Below are 22,525 nucleotides of genomic sequence, written 5' to 3'. Positions count from 1 at the left end.
GTAGACTCAGCCATATGCCCTAGATCAGCCTTCTGGCTTGAACTCAGTACCTTGGATTGACTTCTGTGTTCCTTACCTTCCCCCGCAGACATATTTCTTCACAATGAGCACTCCTGCTACGACTGTGACCAGCATCAATCCCACGATGGCCAGGATAATTGGAACAGAATTTGACTTGGAATTCTTGAGAAATTAAAACATAAACACAAAAGTTTTAGTCATGCATATCCTAGGACTGAGGTCAAGGCAGCCACTCATTCTCCTCATCTCTTTGTGAATGATCTGCAGTCCTGATGCGCTTAATGATGGCTCTTTTCCAATCCCCCAAGATTAACCATCTCAGTGTTACCAGGAGAATATTATAGCTGGCAGAGAGTCATCTTAGCTCCAACTGCCTTGAACCTTCAAATTCCGTGGCTTAAATGTCAAAGTTACACTGGAAGCCTGGGCAACTGCCTAGATCAAGTATGACTGCTCCACACTACCACTGTTCACAAGTCTTGGGGCTTAAGGGTGGAGTACGAAAGGGAGACTACTATAACTGGGCCGAATGACTCTAGAACAGGGCCATTATCTGGGAAGAAGCTGTGTCAGAAGAACCAGACAGGCCATTATAGGACACCAAGATTTATTTGTTTACTTAATTTTTTATATATTGTTACAAATAAGCCTTATCATATCATTGTTTGCATGTGACCTACCTGCTTTTGGGTGGGAAATAGGGAGTGTGTGTTTTCAATGTATCCCAGAGGAGGCGGAGCTGGATTCTAGGACAAGTGGTGTCCCCGTGGGTGGGAGTCCTGTGCAATCACACACACGAACACTCTGAGGAGAGTCACCAGGAGCCCAGGACAAGAGTGCACAGAAGGAGGAACTTGCCCCCTTACCAATACACACACCCACACACTCCTCTCCCATCATCTCCTTAATCCCACCCCTTGTCAGTCCCTCATCCCTTAGAACAGCAGAGAGGAGGGACTGCAGGTGATCCAGCTTGACCTCTCCTATTACGAATTGGGAAACGGGCCTGCTGTTTAGCATCTGAAGTCATGCTGTTGGTCTAGTGTCATTATCAAGAGGTTTCCTCTTTATACATCTCCAATTCCACAGGTAGTTCAGTGCTACAGATTTGGATGCAGCCTCATAACCTTTTTTTTTTTTTTTTTTTTAAATTGAGACAGGATCTCACTGTCACCCAGGCTGGAGTGCAGTGATACGATCATGGCTCACTGCAGCCTTGACCTCCCAGGCTCAGGCGAGGAAAGGGAGGCAGTCCCTCCTGAGCAGCTGGGACTACAGGCACACACCACCACATCCGGCTAATTTTTGTATTTTTTTTGTAAAGATGGAGTTTCTCCATGTTGCCCAGGCTGGTCTCCAACTCATAGCCTCAACTGATCTGCCCACCTCAGCCTCCCAAAGTGCTGGGACTATACAGGAGTAAGCCACCATGCCCAACAGGTAACTTGCTTCATTTAAATGAAAACCAGCCCATTACCATAGCTCAATTTTTCTTTTTTTCTTTTCTTTTTTTTTTTTTTGAGACGGAGTCTCGCTTTTTCACCCAGGCTAGAGAGCAGTGGCTCAATCTCGGCTCACTGCAAGCTCCGCCTCCTGGGTTCACGCCATTCTCCTGCCTCAGCCTCTCCGAGTAGCTGAGACTACAGGCGCCCGCCACCACGCCCGGCTAATTTTTTGTATTTTTAGTAGAGACGGGGTTTCACCGTGGTCTCGATCTCCTGACCTCGTGATCCGCCCACCTCGGCCTCCCAAAGTGCTGGGATTACAAGCGTGAGCCACCGCGCCCGGCCTCAATTTTTCACTTTGAACATACTTAACATGACTTGGTCAAAGATCCACCCTACCTATTGCCCAGTGCTCTTCTCTTCCACACATGCACAACTCCAGGTTATGGCCCTTCACAGACAACCTTTTTTTTTTTGGTACGGAGTCTTGTTCTGCTGCCCAGGTTGGAGTGTAGCAGCACGATCTTGGCTCCCAGGTTCACACGATTCTCCTGCCTCAGCCTCCCGAGTAACTGGGACTACAGGTGTACACCACCACACCCAGCTAATTTTTGTAATTTTAATTTTTGTATTTTTAGTAGAGACAGGGTTTCACCATGTTGGACAGCCTGGTCTTGAACTCCTGACCTCAGTGATCCGCCCGCCTTGGACTTCCAAAGTGCTGGGATTACAGGTGTGAGCCACTGTACCCAGCCCACAGACAACCTTTTTGAGCTTTCCTAAATGACTCTCAGCCTCAGAAATTTCCATAACTGTATGATTTTAAGAATTTTACAGCTTTACAGAATATCATCCCCCAACCCTCAATAAGAAAAGAGCTTTCAGTAGGGTGAGCTTATCACTGGGTTACATGACCCATCCTTCATGCTAACAGCTTCCTGTGTAAAGGGAAGTCTGACAGAAGTAGTTTGACCACTTTGTATCAGCAACAAAACTCTTGATGCTTTAACTTTGATTTTTCTTGGCAGAACACAAAATCCCATTTGTACCTGAAAACTAGACCTATTTTAACATACCTGTTTTTCCGGACTCAAAAAGTTGCTTGTGCATTTCTTTTTCAAGTCTTTTACTTCTCGAACTGGATTTACCCCACCCTGGCATTTGTCCCCTGGAATTTTCCGGTACCTACCAGGCAGAGAAGATTTGGTAACAGAAGATAAGGATGTATTCCTGGGTACCTGCCTATTTCTTGGAAACAAGATTTGAAAAGCTGCCGAAAAGCTTCCCATCCTTACGTCATCTTTCAGGCCTGGGGGGAATGTCCACAGGGATGTTTTGGGGGATATTTTGTGTAGTTTCAGGCCTTAAGCAAACTAAGCATCTCTGTCCCCTGCTGTCAGAAACATGCCCGTTCTTTCTACCTAAGAGACTGTGCCAAATAAATGTGACCCCAAAAAGCTCATTAACAAGTGGTACAAAATGGGAGAGGGGAAGTTATGAGGGGAGCGAGGTAATGAGGCCCCTCTAGAGCAGCACTGTCCAATATGGTGGCTACTTAAATTAAAATTGATTAAAATGAAAATTTCAGTTCCTTAGTTACACTAGTGTCCACAGCTACGTGTGGCTAGTGACTATCATATTGGGCACAGCAAATTACAGAACACTTCCATCACCAAAGAAAGTCCTATCAGACAGAGCTCTCCCTGGCTGTGCCTAAACTGTGCCAGACAAGCGATGGACATTCATTGTGGATGGGACGCTTCTGTCGTTCTGCCTGTGGGTCCCTCGCCTCTCCTCCCTTCCTGGGGGTGGTGGGCGGGAGGCAGGGGTGCAGGATCTGGCCGAGCTTGTTCTCCTGCCCTCTGCCTCGTGGTGTTGGTGGGGTTGAGTCCTCTGACACCAAGCACCCATGGCTCACCTCCTGTAGTTGACCCTTGAAGGAGGCCTTCACATCCTGCCCCTCCCCAACCCCACCAAAAATAGTGCTCTAAAGTAGGGCTTGGATCTCAGGTGGAGAGAAGCAGCTTTCACTCTGAACAAGAACACCTCATCCATCATGACAAGGGAGAAAAGGCCACCTCACCCATTTGTTGTTAGGTGCTCTTCTCTTCCGTACAGACAAAACTCCAGGTCGTGGCCCTTCAGTTCTGGCTGTTCCACACACTTGGAGTCATTTTCTGGACGGTAGTAGCCAAAATCACTGCAAGAGTCAGCAAATAAAGTACCTTTCAAAGCAGCTGGAAGACTGTAAGTGACTAATAATGAAGGGTTATGTGGGGTAGTGGATGGTTAACATTCCAGTCTTGGGTTGTTAGAAAGTAGCTCAGGAAGTCCTGTGACACCTTTGAAGGAGGTCGATTTAGGAAAACAGACATGGAGAGGGCTTTTTTTTTTTTTTTTTGAGACGGAGTCCCGCTCTCTTGCCTAGGCTGGAGTGCAGTGGCATGTTCTTGGCTCACTGCAACCTCCGCCTCTGGGTTCAAGCGACTCTCCTGCCTCAGCCTTCTGAGTAGCTGGGATTACAGGTGTGTGCCACCATGCCTGGCTAATTTTTTATTTTTAGTAGAGATAGGGTTTCACCATGTTGGTCAGGCTGGTCTTGAACTCCTGACCTTGTGATATGCCCACCTCGGCCTCCCAAAGTGCTGGGATTACAGGCGTGAGCCACCGTGCCCCGCCACAGAGGGCCTTATTAAGGAAAAGAAGCTTATGGGTCAGGCCTGGTGGGGGTAGGACTAGCTAGGGCCCTGAGGCTGTGCACTGCAGGCAGCTACGGCGCAGGGAGGTGACTGATGCAGCCTGCAGGGGGGTGGAGACTCACACAGAAACCTCAGCATCAGCAGCAGCTCTCAACTCAGGGATACTTGGCAATTTTTTTTTCTTCCCCCTCCCTGCTTTTTTTTGAGACAGGGTCTCGCTCTGTTGCCCAGGCTGGAGTACAGTGGCATGAACATTGTAGCTTCAACCACCTGGGCTCAAGTGATCTTTCCACTTCAGCCTCCCAAGGAGCTGGAACCACATGCATGCACCACCATGCTCGTCTAATTCTTTGTAAAGATGAGGTCTTGACACATTGCTCAGGCTTGTTTTGAATTACTGGGCTCAAGTGATCTGTCCCCCTCGGCCTCCCAAAGTGCTGGCATTACAGGCGTGAACCACGGTGCCTCGCTAATTTTTGTATTTTCTGTAGACAGGGTTTTGCCATATTGCCCAGCCTGATCTCAAACTCCTGAGCTCAAGAGATCCACCTGCCTCAGCCTCCCAAAGTATTGGGATTACAGGCATGAGTCACTGCGCCCAGCCAGCAATTCTTTTCTTTACCTCCAAATGTCATTATGTTGCCCTTGTGGTACACGGCAAATTTTTCTGTCTTCCCCACTTCTGTTCCTCTTAGCTTCTTAGATAGTCTTTGCCTTCCATGTAAACACCTTTTTCTGTCCTCCATTCCACCCCATCTCTTCATAGTGCCACCCACTGCTCTCCTTTTCCTGTTTACCCCAAAGAAACAATGTCTGCTGACAATCTCCAGGGCTGACTCTATGAGCATCCTTGGTTCCCCTCCTCCGACCTGCCCTGGGGTCTTGCTTCCCTGAGTATGAGGGGAACAATCAATCTCCCCCACTTAGCTGGCAGCATCTCCTTAGCCTGCATGGCTTGACCTTAGAAATTACTTCCTTAACCCACCTCTCCCTTACTACCCACATTTCTCAAAAGAATATTTTTTTACTTGTCCTATTTTACTCATTTATTTTTTCTTCCATGCATTTTGGCTTCAACTCCTTCTGCAACTTTGAAAATAAGTGTCTGGGCCGGGCATGGTGGCTCATGCCTATAATCCTAGCACTTGGGAGGCCGAGGCAGGTGGATTACCTGAAGTCAAGAGTTCAATACCAGCCTGGCCAACATGGTGAAACCCCGTCTCTACCAGAAATACAAAAAATTAGCCGGGTGCAGTGGTGTATGCCTATAATCCCAGCTACTCAGGAGGCTGAGGCAGAAGAATCGCTTGAACCCGGGAGGTAGAGGTTGCAGTGAGCCGAGATTGCACTACTGTACTCCAGCCTGGGCGACAGAAGGAGACTCCGTTTCAAAAAAGAAAAGAAAAGAAAAGAAAATGAGTGTCTGCAGTGCCCCCAAGGCTCAATAATCCTCAAATTCAGTGGAGCCCTCTCGGGTCTCATTCCCCCAGACCACCCATTCTGCAGCATTTAACATACAGTTGTGCCCCTGCCCACCTTGGCATTGGTAAAGCTGTACTCATCTGTTTCTCTGCCCTCTGCTGCCCCTGCCACTGCTTGCTCTTCTTTCTTCCTAACCCATAAATGTAGTCTTTTGCTGGGGGCAGGGGGCAGGTATAATGCATTCTCTTACTTTTTCTCTATCTGCTCTCCCTTAGTGATCACAACTCTTTTTGGTTGCAACTAAAACTTCCTCTTTGCTCCTCTACCTCTCTTGAGTTCTAATCCTACATTTCAATCCTATATTTCAAATCCTATATTTCTAATCCTATATTTCAAATACATGCTGCATATCCCACCTAAATATGCTGACAAAACCTCAAAGAAATAAGACGTTCAAAATACATCATGTTTTCTCCTTTGTGCCAGGCTCTCCTTATCATTTCCGTATTTGTCCATGACATTACCTTCCTTCCCACTATCTCAGTGGAAAATTTAGCCGGAGGATCCTCCTTCTGGGCCCTACTTACTTCTTTATCATGACTACTATGACTTCTCCAATGGCCTATCTTCCAGGACACCCTTCCTTGATCATGCTGTTGGTGTCTCTGCTTGCAGCAGTCCACTGGCATTGATGACCTGCTTCTTCCCAGATGCTCATGGTCAAATCCTACCATTTGTCAATGCTCAGCTCTCACACCACCACCTCAACAAGGCCTTCTTTGACCCACTTCCTTTTAGCTCTACATGAAATACTCTCTTCCTTTTCTAAATCCCCATGGCACCTGGCACCTTCTGTTTTGCAACAAATTTTCCATTATCACTTTTCATTACTTGCGCACAGCTGGTATTCAATGAGTATTTGGGGAATATATGGATGCTGCTTGTATTTCAAGGTTTTTCTGGTAAGTATTTAGGAGAGAGGGTATGGAGAACAAAAGATGCTGAAGATATCACCCTTCAAATAACAGGAGGAAATTTGGGTAAGAGTTTTAGGTATTCAATCAGAAATTTCTGGATTTTTGTGAGTACTCTTCTCACTCATAAAGGACCCACTTCCCAAACATGTGGGCTCTGGAGTTGGGATGCCAGTTTCACATCCCAGCTCTGCCACTTCCCACGGGCACATCAGTCATGTCCTCTCTGTTGTGAGGTTAAATGTAAATTGCTTAGGACAGTGCCTAGTATAGAGTTAGTGCTCAATACATGTTAGCTGCTATCATGATTACTATATTATTATAGAATAGAATATGCTTCCAAGGAATTTGGGGCTTAATGATGGAAGCAAACCTATAAATAGTAATTAAAACATAGTAAGTGCTGTAATAGGGGAACTCTGGGGGTCTAGATGAGGGAAAGCCCATCTAGTGGTGATACCTGAGCTAAGTATGAAAGGCTAAGTGGGAAGTCGCCAGACTTGGGGGTGAAGCAGGGACTGTGGAAAGACTTTTCAGGCAGAGGAAGCATCATGTGCAGTGGCATGGAGGTCTGAAGAACCATGGCATTGCTGGAGAAGAGCAGAAGCACAGGTGAAGAGCTTGGCATATTTGCAGTCGAGGATAGGAGAGAACCCTTTAGAGTGTTACAGGTTTATCGATGACCTCCAGCCCTACTGGAACACCAAAAGTGATCCTTACTGAAACAGCGAAGGGAGGACCCTTAATCATGCCACACACAGGTGTGAGCCATGCAGGAGGAACGACACTGGGTCAGACCTGCATTTTGGTCAGACCTGTATTCTATTGTCACCTGCGATTTGAGAGAACATGATGTAAAGGGCCATGGCTGCTATCTGCCTGCCTTCTTTGTCCAAATCCTTTAGGATCTACTTTTATCTTGTGTCAGTATCTTTTGCAGGTAACAAGTTCCATAAGATTATCATCTGTGATGTGAAGCAGTTCCTCTTATGTGCCCCAAAATTACCTCATTTAAGCTATCCAGGGACTCATGCCCTTATATAATCAACTAACCCAATGCCAGCCAAGTAACTAATCCTTAAGTCTGGATGGTCCTGAACTCTAGGGAGTCCACTTTGATGGCCTCTAAACCTTGATGGGACCATGACTATATTGATGTCACCTCTAGTCTCAGGACCAACCACCATCTCTCTGCCTTGATTCTCGCAGAGGATCCAGAACCTAGTGTCCGCCTGCTGAGCTCATGCTGTCAAGGGGCTTTTTCTTTCTTTCTTTTTTTTTTTTGTTTGAGACAGGGTCTCGTCATATTGCCCAAGCTGGTCTCAAACTCCTGAGTTTAAGCAATCCACCCGCCTCGGCCTCCCAAAGTGCTGGGATTACAGGCATGAGCCACTGTGCCTGGCCTCAGGCTGTTTTCTAAAGTCCAATTTCCTCTTTGCTCCTCTACCACTTCTGGTGTTTTTGTCTTTTCATTTTCTACAGATTTTTGTTTGTTTTATTCTCTTCTTTCTTACATCACTCCTCTCCTTCACACCACTGTCAACTCAGGATTTCTCAGGTTTGTTGCTGGTTCTGCCCAATAATTAACTGTCTAATATATGTTATCTGTCTCATTATTAACAATTCTGGTTTCCTTTCTCTGTGCCTCAGTTTCCTTGATAAGAAGCAGCAGTCCTCCACTCTTGGGGAAAAGGGTTTCAATTTTTTTTGGGACTAGAGTCTCGCTCTGTCACCCAGGCTGGAGTGCAACGGCATGATCTCAGCTCACTGCAACCTCTGCCTCCCAGGTTCAAGTGATTCTTGTGTCTCAGCCACCTGAGCAGCTGGGATTATAGGCGTAAGCCACCAAGCCCTGCTAAATTTTTTTTTGTTGTTGTAGAGTCAGGGTTTCACCATGTTGACCAGGCTGGTCTCGAATTCCTGGCCTCAAGTGACCCGCCTGCCTTGGCATCCCAAAGTGCTAGGATTACAGGTGTGGGCCACTGCACCCGGCTGGATTTCAATATTTGTTAGCCATATAAGAAAACTGTCTTTCACCTCCTCCAACAGGGAAAGGGAGACAGAGAAATCTGAGGAATGCTGATACCAGAGAAAGTCCTCCAGGGAACAGAGGCAGATGGAGGGCTGCTTGGTCACAACATAATCTCGACCATTCTGACACACGGATGACTTGCGAAGCCGCAGAAACTGTTCTTTGTAGCCCAAAATGCAGCCATCTTCATAATCTTCAGGGTCTGTGGAGTGTGCCAGCCATATGGTATAGTCCTTCTCTTCACCTAAAGGAGAGAAACACTGTTCAGGAAAGTGCACAGCACAGAACCCACCCACGGGAAGCAGCTGCCAGGCTATAGGAAGAACAAGGAGAGGGAAAGTGGGCATGTCTGACTCAACCTATTCCTTCATTTTGGAATTGCAAACAAAAAGTTACACTAGTCTACAGCCTACTAGCAATCGCATTTCCTCATGCCAAAAGAGTATTCTTTCCATCTCAACATCCATCTGAGCATTAGGAAAAACCCTATTTGTTTTGAAGTGGGAAGCTGGATAGAAAATCTCTCAAGTTACTTCCAAACTAAGAGGCTGCCTGGTGTGTCTTGCACATCTACGCCCTCAGTCAGTAGGAGCTGTCAGAGGTAAGCAACCAGATATTCTCCACTCAGGGCCAGCGAGCTCTTTGTTTAGGACAAGATACTAATTAGCCAAGAGCACAGGTTCAATTTCACCATGTGTTCATTGGCTTAAGGCAGAAGGGAAAACATCCTCTTCCTAGACTTCTAGCTCAGTTGACCGGCTCTCAAATGCAGATTGCTGATAAACCTAGTTTCTGGCTTAGTATGTCGTATCATCTACTGGAAAAATGACTCAAAGGCTGTGACCTAAAGACGGTGGATTAGGTTTTACCCTTTGGGATATGAAGACCAGCATAGAGCCTGCTAAAGAGCAGGTGCTTAACAAATCTTTTAATGACATTACACTTTAGGGGTAACTGGAGAACTGCCTGCTGAGGGGGGAACTCCCAAGCCAGCTTCTGTACAGCCTACTGAATGGATTTAGATGACAGCGACCCTCAGGCATTAAATCTATTTGAACGTCTTACGGAAAAGTAAGGTCCAAACCAAGGGTCTGCTCCTTCAGGAGTCACTAAATCAACACGCTGAGGAAATGAGTCCATGACAGTCTCAAAGGACCAAATTCAACTAAAGTGTCTAGAAACGTTAAGTCTTTTATTGTATTATGCCAATACTTAACTACAGGTCATCCTTTTTCCAGTGTGTTTCTTTATCCCCCTTCTTCTTTTGAGACGGAGTCTTGCTCTTGCCCAGGCTGGAGTGCAATGGCATGATCTTGGCTCACTGCAACCTCTTCCTCCCGGGTTCAAATGATTCTCCTGCCTCAGCCTCCCAACTAGCTGGGATTATAGGCACCCGCCACCTCACCTGGCTAATTTTTCTATTTTTAGTAGAGACGGGGTTTTGCCCTGTTGGCCAGGCTGGTCTTGGCCTCCCAAAGTGCTAGGATCACAGGCATGAGCCACCGCGCCTGGCCATTCCCCTTATTTCTTAGTATAATGTCAGCACCTTTGTTTGGCAGTGAGGTTAGGGTTTGCTTGTGACACTTCGTGAACACTGTGCTATGAACATTGTGAATCCTTTTCTGAAGCTATTTTCTGGGCCTTTAATATTGCTTAATGTTGAAATGATAATATTTTGGATATATTGAGTTTATTTTATTAATATCACCTTTCTTTTTACTTTTATAATGTAGCTGACAGAATAATTTAAATGACATATTTCTCCTGGACAGTGCTAGCACCAAGGAGGAGGCTGTTTTTCTGATGCCATTCCATTACTTAATCACCCACACAGAACATCTGTCAATCCTCTTTCATATGCATATGCATCTGCTGATTCCAGCTAAAAGAAATTAAACCATATTGATTATTTAGGAAAATGGGCTTACAAGTTTCTGGTGGAAAAGGTCAAAGGAGACACTCACAGTTCCTTTCAAGGATATCTTTAAAATCAATGGTGTAGGAGACCCACTGGCTGGTCAGGAAAGATTCTGTGAAGCCCCAAATGCTGATATTCATGGACCTAGCTCCAGGTTCTGAAGCTAGGCCAGTGAAATAGATGGGGTCCCTGGTGAATGTGTAGGTTTGCCAGCATTGACCTTCGTCTGTGGAGAACCTGAAATCACAATTAGAGAAAGATCATGACAGCGGATCAATGTGTACTGGGAATTCAGAAAATCACTCTGGCTTTTTGATCTCAAACCAGACAAAATCCCTTACATTTAGGTGATGGCTTATTGGCTGACAACTATTTTAACTTTTCTTTTTTTTTCTGAGATGCAGTCTCGCTCTGTCACCAGGCTGGAGTCTCGCTCTGACACCAGGCTGGAGTGCAGTGGCACGATCTCAGCTCACTGCAACCTCTGCCTCCTGGGTTCAAGTGATTCTCATGCCTCGGCCTCCTGAGTAGCTGAGATTACAGGCACGTGCCACCACACCCAGCTAATTTTTGTATTTTTAGTAGAAATGGAGTTTCGCATGTTGGTCAGGCTGGTCTTGAACTCCTGACCTCAGGTAATCTTCCCGCCTTGGCCTCCCAAAGTGCTGGGATTACAGGCGTGAGCCACCGCACCTGGCCAACTATTTTAACTTTAAATGTCTGTGGTTAACAGGATAAGGAAAAGAGATTTGTTCAGAGAGAGTATGAAAGTAAATACCTTTACAGAAATTATTTCAAAGGAAAGACAGGAGAGTGACCCAGGTAAGAACTGGCTTTTAAATTAATAAATTTAAGGCTGGCTGTAGTGGCTCATGCCTGTAATCCCAGAATTTTGGGAGGCTGAGGCAGGTGAATCACCTGAGGTCAGGAGTTCGAGACCAGCCTGACCAACATGACGAAACAAAAAAAAAAACCCCACAAAAATTAGCTGGGTGTGGTGGTGCATGTCTGTAATCCCAGCTGCTCAGGTGACTGAGGCACAAGAATCATTTGAACCTGGGAGGTGGAGGTTGCAGTGAGCCAAGATTGCACCATTGCACTCCAGCCTGGGTGACAAGAGCGAAACTCCATCTCACTAAATAAATAAATAACAATCAAATTATTTTATAAGAACTTATACTTCTTTTTTTTTTTTTTTTTTTTTGAGACGGGATCTCACTCTGTCACCCAGGCTGGAGTGTAGTGGTATGATCTCAGCTCATTGTGGCCTCGACCTCCTCAGGTGATCCTCCCACCCCAGCCTCCCAAGTAGCTGGAACCAAAGGCGTGCACCACCACGCCCAGCTAATTTTTCTTTTTTTTTTTTTTTTTTTGTGGAGATAGGGTTTTGTCACATTGCCCAGGCTGGTCTTGAACTCCTGGGCTCAAGCGATCCACCCACCTTGGCCTCTCAAAATGCTGGGATTACAGGTGTGTGCCACTGCACCCAGCTCAGAACTTGTACTTAAGAAGTCATTTTCAATCTAGAGTGCTTGAACACTTCCATAATAATTTTGTAGACAGAAAGAATATATATATATATGGTTTTTTTTTTTGATTGAAATAATATTAGAGACAGGGTCTCCCTATGTTGCCCAGGCTAGTCTTGAACTCCTGGGCTCAAGCAATCCTCCTGCTTTGGCCTCCCAAAATGCTGGGATTACAGGCATGAGCCACTGCGCCCAACCCAGAAAGAATGTTTTTAAGAAGTGACAAGTATGTTAGCTAGATGCAGTTAGAAGAAAAAACAATGCCATTTAATCTGAGTTGCCAATTAAAAGCAATCCTTTCTAGAATCTTATCTATAGTTCTGTCAAATGCAAAAATTTGAATTATAGTCTGTAACATCCCGCCAATAAACTGAAGAACATTCCCCCAGTTGCCCTCTATGCAGACAGTGTGTGTGAGATAAGTTCATGCATACTTAATCACATTGATAGGACGGCTGCTGTGCTCAATGGCCACAATGATGCCTCCAGAATCCAGGATGGTGTAATAGTGGGGTCCTTCCAGCATCTTTGTCCAGGAGTAGCCCCCATCATCTGAGATGTACACATCTGGAACCATCACTGAGATGGCATCCCCCACGCTACCTGCAATATAATCCACCATCTCATTAGCAAAAATAGGCAATGAAACAGACAGCATTTACTCCAGAGAGAATAATTTTGAATGAATTTATTCTGATTATTTCCCATCAAGCCTCTTTTAGTAGGAAAGAAAACCACCAAAAACTTGGGAGAAGTTGTGTTGCTCTCTCTGATAAAAGTTGATGAAAAACCCAAAGTGTTGTTATAATGTAAGAAATTCTACCAAATGAATGTAAAAGCATCCACAGTGTTTCTTCTCAGAGCGTTCAAAGCCTGCGGCTGAGTTTCAGTGTGCTCAGCCACTGTTCCAGTTGGAGGTGGTGAGTGGGAGGTTCCTTACCATGAGCAATGACAATGCCTACAGCATTCGGCTCTGAGAGTGGGGCCATTGGAACATTCAGTTTCTGGGAGATGCTGTAGGAAGCATGAATATGAAGGCTGCACTGTGAAAAGAAACAAAAGCTTAGATTAGAACCAAAGATAAAGATACAATTTCTTTAATCATTTCACAAAGCCCTTCCAATAAAGCTTTAAGTTAACCTAGACCTAGGTAAAAGTACCATCTTACCTATTTATTTACTATTTGGGTGTATAGTTCAGTAGTGTTAAGTATATTCACATTGTTGTACAACCACATCTCTAAACTTTTTCATCTTATAAAATTCAATCACCAATTAAGCAACAGTTACCTACTTCTTCCTCCTCCCAGCTCCTGGAAACTACCATTTTACTTTGTGTTTTCTACGATTTTTACCATATTACTTTGTGTTGGCTACTCTAGGTAGCTCAAAAAAGTAGAATCATATAATATTTGTCATTTTGTGTCTGACTTATTTCACTTGGCATAATGTCCTCAAGGCTCATCCATGTTGTATTAATAGCATATGTCAGAATTTCCTCCCTTTTAAAGGCTAAGTATTATTTAAGTGTGTGTGTGTGTGTGTGTGTGTGTGTGTATCTGTATCCACACACACCCCACACTTTATTTACTCATTTATCTGTCAATAGACACAAGTTGCTTCTACCTTTTGGCTATCATGAATAATGTTGCTATGTACATGGTTGTACAAATATCTTTTTGAGAAACTGCTGTCAACTCTTTTGGATGTAAATCCCAGAAGTGGAATTGCTGGATATGATAATCCTATTTTTAATTTTTTTTAGGAACTACTATGCTGTTTTCTGTAGCAGCTGCACCATTTTACATTTTCACCAAAAGTGCACCAGGGCTCCAATTTCTCCATATCCTTGCCAACACTTTTTAAAATAGTAGCCACCCTAATCTGTGTGAGGAGACACCTCATTGTGGTTTTGACTTGCATTTTCCTAATAATTAGTGATGCTGAGCCTCTTTTTATATGCTTGTTAGTCACTTCTATATCGTTTTTGGAGAAATGTCTATTCAAGTTCTTTGCCTATTTTTTATTCAGGCTGTTTGTTGTTGAGTTGTAGCTCAGTGGCATACTCTTGATTCTGAAATGTACTACAATATCTGGAAGCAAATATTTCCTCATGGGTAACCTGTCTCCGTTTATTTTATTTTTGCATTACATCAAAGCCTCTGACCAATGTTTAAGGCTGACTCTACACAAATAAACTTGATAAGCACCTGATGTACTTCAGACACAGTACAAGATGTGATGGTGGTTCGAAATAAGATCCAGTCTTGTCTTTAAGAAACTGGTGCCTTAGGCTCCAGGCCCACTCTCATGGACCCAGACAAGTGGACCCCTGCATCAGGCCAGCCCCTGCAGGCTCAGGGTAGGGCCCACCCCTGCACCAGGCTGGCTCCTGCAGATCCACTTACCGGGCTCCAGGTGTTTCACCTGAAGACCCACTTAAAAGGTCCACCCTAGTGGATTCCACTGCCAGGCCTGCCACAGAGGACCCAGCCTCCAAGCTACCCCCAAAGACCAAGGCACCAGGCCCACCTACCTGCAGAACCTGTCAGTTGCCCCCCAAGAATCTCTGGATGAGCTACCCGGTAAGGGCTTCCCCTGCTGAAGCCATCTGTAAAGGCCTATGTGTGTAAGGGGACACATAGGCTGAAAGTAGAGATCAAAAAAAAAGATATTCCACACAAATGGTAGCCAAAAGAGAGCAGTGGGGGGCTATATTTATTTATTTATTTATTTTTTTTTTTTTTGAGATGGAGTCTCGCTCTGTCACCCAGGCTGGAGTGCAGTGGTGCCATCTCGGCTCACTGCAAGCTCCACCTCCTGGGTTCATGCCATTCTCCTGCCTCAGCCTCCCAAGTAGCTGGGACTACAGGTGCCTGCCACCACGCCTGGCTAATTTTTTGTATTTTTAGTAGAGACAGGGTTTCACCATGTTAGCGAGGATGGTCTCGATCTCCTGACCTCGTGATCCGCCCGACTCGGTCTCCCAAAGAGCTGGGATTACAGGCGTGAGCCACCGTGCCCAGCCAGGGGTGGCTATATTTATATCAGACAAAATAGACTTTAAAAAACTATCACAAGGGATAAAGAAAGTTACCACACAATGATAAAGGTGTCAACTCATCAAGAGCATATAACATTGGTAAATATAAATGCACCCAACATTAGAGCACCTAAATGTATAAAGCAAACATTAACAGAACTGAAGGAAGAGGTAGACAACAATAAATAATAGTAAGGGACTTCAATACTTACTTTCGACGATAGATAGATCATCCAGACAGAAAACCAGTAAGGAAAGAGCAAACTTGAACAACACCATACAAATGGGCCTAACAAGACATATACAGAACATTCTATCCAACAGCAGCAGAATATACATTCTTTTCAAGTGCACAGAGAATATTCTCCAGGATAGTCCATATGTTAGGCCACAAAACAAGCCTTAACAAATGTAGACTGAAATCACCTCAAGTATCCTTTCCTTTTTTTCTTTTTTTTTTTTTTTGAGACGGAATCTCGCTGTGTCGCCCGGGCTGGAGTGCAGTGGCGTGATCCTGGGCTCAAACAATTCTCTGCCTCAGCCTCCTGAGTAGCTGGGATTACAGGTGCCCGCTGCCATGCCCAGCTATTGTTTTTGTATTTTTAGTAGAGACCAAGTTGGCCAGGCTGGTCTTCAACTCCTGACCTCGTGATCCACCCACCTCAGCCTCCCAAAGTGCCGGGATTATAGGTGTGAGCCACTGAGCCCAGCCTCAAGTTCTTTTCAACTATAACATTATGAAACTAGAATCGGTAAAAGGAGGAAAACTGGAAAATTCACATGAATGTGGAAATTGAACAACATATTCTTGAACAACCAATGAGTCAAAGGGAAATAAAAAAAAATCTTGAGACAAATGAAAAGGGAACACAACATACCAAAACTTAAGGGATGCAGCAAAAGCAGTTCTAAGAAGTTTATGGTGATAAATGTCTACATTAAGAAAAAAGAAAAATCTCAAAAATCTTACTTTACACCTCAAGGAACTAGAAAAAGAACAAACTAAGCCCAAAGTTAGCAGAAGGAAGGAAATAGAACAGAAATAACTGAAATAGAAGTTAGAAAAATAATAGGAAAGATCAATGAAACTTAGATTTGTTTTTTTTTGACAAGATAAAAAAGTGACAAACTTTTAATTAGAATAAGCAAAAAAGAGAAGACTCAAGTAAAATCAGAAATGTAAGAGGAGACATTACAATTGATACTACAGAAAAAACAAAGGATCCTAAGAGACTACTATGAACAATTATACATCAACAAATTGGATAATCTAGAAAAAAATGGATGAATTTCTAGACACATACAGCTTACCAAGACTGTATCATGAAGAAGAAATAGAAAATCTGAACATACTAATATGAGTAAGGAGGCTCAATCAGTAATCAAAAACCTCCCAACAAGAAAAGCAGGACCTGATGGATTCAATGGTGAATTCTAGCAAACATTCTTCAAAGAAGAATTAAGATCGATCCTTCTCAAACTCTTCCAAAAATTGGAGAAAATGGAACACTTCCAAACTCATTTCATAAGGGTGGTATTACCTTGCTACCAAAACCAGACAAGAACACTAGGAGAAAACAAAATTACAGGTCAATATCTCTGATGAACACAGATGCAAAAATCCTCAACAAAATACTAACAAACTGAATTCAACAGCATATTAAACAGATTATATACCATGATCAAGTAGGATCTATCCGTGGAATGCAAGGATGGTTCAACATATGCAAATCAATAAATGGGATATGCCACATTAACAGAATGAAGAATAGAAATCATATCATCTTGATAGATCCAGAGAAAGCACTTAACAAATTTCAACACCCATTCATGATAAAAACTCTCAATAAATTAGGCATAAAAGGGATATACCGGCCAGGAGCAGTGGCTCACGCTTGTAATCCCAGCACTCTGGGAGGCCGAGGCTGGCAGATCACGAGGTCAGGAGATTGAGACCATGGTGAAACCCCATCTCTACTAAAAATACAAAAAAATTAGCCGGGCGTGGTGGTGGGCGCCTGTAGTCCCAGCTACTCGGAGAGGCTAAGGCAGGAGAATGGCATGAACCCGGGAGGCGGAGCTTGCAGTGAGCAGGGATCGGGCCACTGCACTCCAGCCTGGGTGACAGAGCAAGACTCCGTCTCAAAAAAAAAAAAAAAAAGGGATATAGGGATATACCTCAACATAATAAAGGCTATATGTGACAAGCCCACAGCTAATATACTCAAACAGTCAAAAGCTAAACCTTTTCCTCTAAGATCAGGAATAAGACAAAGATGCCCATTCTCACCACTTCTGTTCATTATAGTAATGGAAGTCCTAGCCAGAGCAATTACACAAGAAGAAGAAATAAAAACAAAAAGCATCCAAACCAGAAAGAAAGAGGTAAAATTGTCTGTCTGCAGGTGACATGAGCTTATATATAAAAATCCTTAATATTTAAAGACTCCACCAAAAATCTGTTAAAACTAATAAATTCAAAAAAATTGCAGAATATAAAATCAACATATAAAAATACAATATACACTAACAACAAACTATCCAAAAAAGAAATCAAGAAAATTCCATCTACAATAGTACAAGAAAAAAACTTAAAAAAAAAAAAAAAACGTAGGGATAAATTTAACCAAAGAGGTAAAAGACTAAAAACTGCAAAACACTGATGAAAGAAACTGAAGATGAGAAAAAAAAAAAGGAAATATATCCTATGTGCCTGGATTAGAATAATTAATATTGTTAAAGCATCCATAATACCCAAAGTGACCTACAGATTAAATGTAATGCCTATTATTTTGACTGTCTTTTTTTACTATTATATGGTTATAAATAACCCTTTTTCTGTGACAACACAGAACAATCCAAACACATTACTTAATTCATCAGATGTTTACTGAGTACCTGCTATATTTCAGGCACTGTTTTAGGTACTTAAGGTACATCAAGAACAAAACCACTAGTTGTGGTGGCTCACATCTATAATCCTAGCTGAGAGGCTGAGGTGGTAGGATCACTTGAGGCCAGGAGTTCGAGACTAGCTTGGGCAACATGGTGAAACCCCATCTCTACCAAAAAGTACCAAAATTAGCCAGGTGTGGTGGTACACACCTAGCTACTTGGGAGGTGGGAGGATTGTGTGAGCCCAGGAATTTGAGGCTGCAGTGACCTATGACTATTCCACTGGACCCCAGCCGGGGTGACAGAGTAAGACTCTGTCTCTTAAAAAAAAATTCCAATGGTATTTTTCACAGAAATAGAAAAAATCCTAAAATTTATATGGAACCACAAAAGACCCTGAATAACCAAAGTAATTGCGAGCAAAAAGAACAAAGCTGGGGGTATCATGCTACCTAATTTCAACATATACTATAGAGCTATAGTAATCAAAACAGCATGGTACTGGCATTAAAAACACAAATAGACCAATGGAACAGAATAGAGAGCACAGAAATAAATCTATGCATTTATTGTCAACTTATCTTTGACAAAGGTGTCAAGAACACACAATGTGAAAAAGCCTCTTAAATAAATGGTGCTGGGAAAACTGAATATCTATATGCAGAAGAATAAATTTCAACCCTTCTTTCTTTCTTTCTTTCTTTTTGAGACAGAGTCTTGCTCTGTCACTAGGCTGGAGTGCAGTGACACGATCTCGGCTCACTGCAACCTCCACCTCCCAGGTTCAAGCAATTCTCCTGCCTCAGTCTCCCAAGTAGCTGGGACTACAGGCGCACACCACCACACCCAGCTAATTTTTGTATTTTTGGTAGAGACAGGATTTCACCATGTTGGCCAGGATGGTCTCGATCTCCTGACCTCATGATCCGCCCTCCTTGGCCTCCCAAAGTGGTGGGATTACAGGCATGAGCCACCACACCTGGCCTCAATCCTTATTTCATGTCATGTACAAAAATCAACTCAAAATGGATTAGAGACATAAATGTAAGACTTGAAACTGTAAAACTACTAGAAGGAAATATAGGGAAAAAAGCTTCTTGACATTCGTCTGGGCAACGGCTTTTTGGATACAACCCTAAAAGCACAGGCAACAAAAAACAAAAACAGACAAATCAGATTGTATCAAACTAAAAAGCTTCTGCAAAGCAAAGGAAACCACCAAAAGAGAGAAGACAGACAATACACAGAACGGGAGAAAATATTTGCAAACCATATATCTTACAAGGGGTTAATATCCAAACAAATCAGTAGCAAGAAAACAAATAATCCAACTAAAAAATGGGCAAAGGACCTGAACAGCCATTTATCAAAAGAAGACATATAAATGGCCAACAGGAATATGAAAAAATGCCCAACATCACTAATCATGAGGGAAATACAAATAAAAACCACAATGAGATATTATCTCGCCCAAGTTAGAATGGCTATTATCAAAGAGATAAAAGGTAAGTATTGGCAAGGACATGGAAAAAAGGGAACCCTGTACACTGTTGGTGGGAATGTAAACTGGTACAGCCATTATGCAATACAGTAAGAAATTTTCCCAGAAAATGAATACCAGCAGGGCTGAGCATGGTGGCTCATGCCTGTAATCCCAGTACTTTGGGAGGTGGAGGCGGGTGGATCACGAGGTTAGGAGTTCGAGACCAGCCTGACCAACATGGTGAAACTCCGTCACTACTAAAGATACAAAAAATTAGCCGGGCATGGTGGCACGTGCCTGTAATCTCAGTTACTTGGGAGGCTGAGGCAGGAGAATCACCTGAACCCAGGAGGCGGAGGTTGAAGTAAGCCAAGATCGTGCTACTGCACTCCAGCCTTGGTGATAGGGCAAGACTGTGTCTTAAAAAAAAAGAAGAAAAAGAAAATGAAGGACAGAACTACCAGCAATCCCATTTCTGGGTTCATATTCAAGAGAAATGAAATCGGTATGTCCAAAAGATATCTGTGCTCCCATGTCCACTGCAGTATTATTCACAATAGCCAAGTTACAGAATTAACCTAAGCGTCTACAGATGGATGAATGGATAAAGAAAATGGAATATTATTCAGCCTTAAAAAAGAAGGAAATCCTGTCTTCTGTTGAAAACATGGTGAACCTGGGAGGCATTATGTTAAGTAAAATAAGCCCAGCACAGAAAGACAAATACTGCATGATCTCACTTATAAGTGGAATGTAAAAATGTCAAACTCACAGAAGCAGGAGTAGAATGGTGGCTTTTGGGGCTTGGGGTATGGGAAGATGAAGGCCAAAGGGTACACAGTTTCAGTTATACAAGATTAATAAGCTTTAGAGGGAAAATATACATGGTGACTACAGTCTAGAATACTGTATTGTTACTTGAAGTTCGCTAAGAGAATAGATCCTAAATGTTCTCACCACACACACAAAAGATAATTGTGAGGAATGCATATGTTAGTTAGCTTGACTGTGGTAATCATTTCACAATGTATATATAGATATCAAAATATCACAGTGTACATTGTAAATATACAATTTTTGTCAATAATGCCTCCATAATTGACAGCTCCATAAAGCTGGGGAAAAAAGAAATGAATTGTCAGAAACTAGTTGAGGTATGCAGCCGAATGAAAGTTAATGCTCTAAAAAAGCTTCAAAATGGCTAAAACGATAATAAATATATTATGTATATTTTACTACTATTTTTTTAAAAAAGAAGAGGTTCAAGCAAACTATTAATGAAATGAAGAGGAATGATTAGTTCTAACTGGATGGTCACCGAGGGTGGTTAGAATTTCCACTAATCCTAGTCAACTGGGGTTGGGGGAGACAGGCCCAACTTCCCCGACGAATAGTGTGGGTGTTCAGGGAATGGCAGGGGGTTACAAGGGGTGTGTCAGGGATAAGGTGAGCAATGACAATGAAAAGGCGGCAGAGGGCCCACCAGGAGAGAACCTTCACTCACCAGGTCAGGGACAGAGGCCATTCATCACAGGCCAAGACAGCCACAATGAGTGCTGGGCAGGGAGAGGCATGGGGAGCCTGCAGGCAGCAAGGCAAACACAGAGGCCACTAAACCTGCCCAGGCTTAAGGTGAGGAGGGCAGTGGCCGGGCAGGGCCAAGGCAGACAGATGGGAAACAGGGGTCAGAAGGTTGGGTAGATGCAACAGTGCTTGTGAGTGTAAAGGAGGAGAGTATGTTGGGGTGGTGTAGGCAGGCACACTTTCTCTCATTATTTGAGGCTCTTAAAACAAAACAGAAAACCCCACCTAGAAAAGTAAAGTGTATGTCAGTGATACGCATACTAAGGAGGGTTCGGGAACTACCGGTACTTCAGTTTCTGAAGGAACTCCAGCTGTCCCCCAAGCTCACATTCTGTGAGAGCCAGATAAAAAGCTTGTTTTTTTCCCCCTTTTTTCCTTGCCTGCCAAGGCCTGTCACTCCAGGCTTTAGATCTCCTGGAGTGACACCTGCGTAGTTCCGGTTCCCAGTCTCTCTGCAAGGAGGCCTGCCTTGCATCCCTGTGCACTAAGCAGGTCACCACCCACTGGCCATGGGAGCCTAGGCAGAGGGAAAGGAAGGCCAGATCCTCTTCCTCTTGTTTCTGATGAGCAAGGCTGTGCACTGCTTATGAATGGTGGAGCTGTGGCTTCTTGCAGAACCTCTAAAGTCTCCCAGCTGCCATGCTGACCCCTAACTAATCACCAGCCACTCTGGCCATTGTTTTAATTCAGCAGTTTAGTGAACCACAAATTGTTAGCCCTCAGTTTTGTTCTTCTTTATTTTGACCTTTCCTCAGTTCTTACTTCTGAAATTCTAAGTTAATTTCATTACTCTCATCTCCAAACTTTCCATCTTATGCTGAGGACCCTAATCAAATATGAAACTTCATCATCCAAAAGGCTGGCACTGATCAGAGCACAATGGAAAGGCTGCTGTGCTCTGCACACATTAAACAAACCTCATTCTTGTTTTTTGCTGTAGCATCACATTCACTGTTTTCAGGCTTCCTCAGGTGCGTCCACCTTCCTCCTTGGTCAAAAGTGATCATGGTCTGGATAGAATTATCTGAATGGGAAGAGAATGACATTAAGTCTGATACACTGGAAGTACCTAGTTAGATTCACTTTATCATTGCACAACTCTCTCCTGAGACCGTATAGCACCTGGAGTCCGACAAGCTTGTAACACCTCACAAAACGGCTCATTGTTGGTAACAATGGAGCAGCACTTTAAATACGATATTTGAGGCCAGGTGCAGTGGTTCACGCCTGTAATCCCAGCACTTTGGGAGTCCAAGGCAGGTGGATCACCTGAGGTCAGGAGTTTGAGACCAGCCTGGCCAACATGGTGAAACCCTGACTCTACCAAAAATACAAAAAATTAGCCGGGTGTGGTGGTGGGGGCCTGTAATCCCAGCTACTCAGGAGGCTGGGACAGGAGAATCACTTGAACCCGGGAGGTGGGGGCTGCAGGGGGCCAAGATCATGCCATTGCACTCTAGCCTGGGCAACAAGAGTGAAAC

The 22,525-nt window shown here is 43.7% G+C and overlaps 1 protein-coding gene across 3 annotated transcripts in view; it reads right to left on the bottom strand.

The window, feature by feature from the left end:
* Nucleotides 1-22,525, bottom strand: part of SORT1 (sortilin 1) — an 89,840-nt gene that overhangs the window by 5,003 nt on the left and 62,312 nt on the right. For all 3 annotated transcript variants that reach the window (XM_032155129.3, XM_032155130.3, XM_058439495.1), the window contains exons 11-18: nt 21,962-22,068; nt 12,981-13,083; nt 12,475-12,643; nt 10,558-10,748; nt 8,648-8,837; nt 3,550-3,666; nt 2,543-2,651; nt 77-183 (exon numbers count right to left, since the gene is read on the bottom strand). In XM_032155129.3, coding sequence (XP_032011020.1) covers nt 77-183; nt 2,543-2,651; nt 3,550-3,666; nt 8,648-8,837; nt 10,558-10,748; nt 12,475-12,643; nt 12,981-13,083; nt 21,962-22,068 — 1,093 coding nt within the window. The remainder of the gene's footprint in view (nt 1-76; nt 184-2,542; nt 2,652-3,549; nt 3,667-8,647; nt 8,838-10,557; nt 10,749-12,474; nt 12,644-12,980; nt 13,084-21,961; nt 22,069-22,525) is intronic.

Source organism: Hylobates moloch, unplaced genomic scaffold (assembly GCF_009828535.3).
Source record: "Hylobates moloch isolate HMO894 unplaced genomic scaffold, HMol_V3 SCAFFOLD_5, whole genome shotgun sequence".
Lineage (NCBI taxonomy): Eukaryota > Metazoa > Chordata > Mammalia > Primates > Hylobatidae > Hylobates > Hylobates moloch.
The sequence above is the reverse complement of the archived record's forward strand: the minus strand, read 5'-3'. Positions and strand labels throughout refer to the sequence as shown.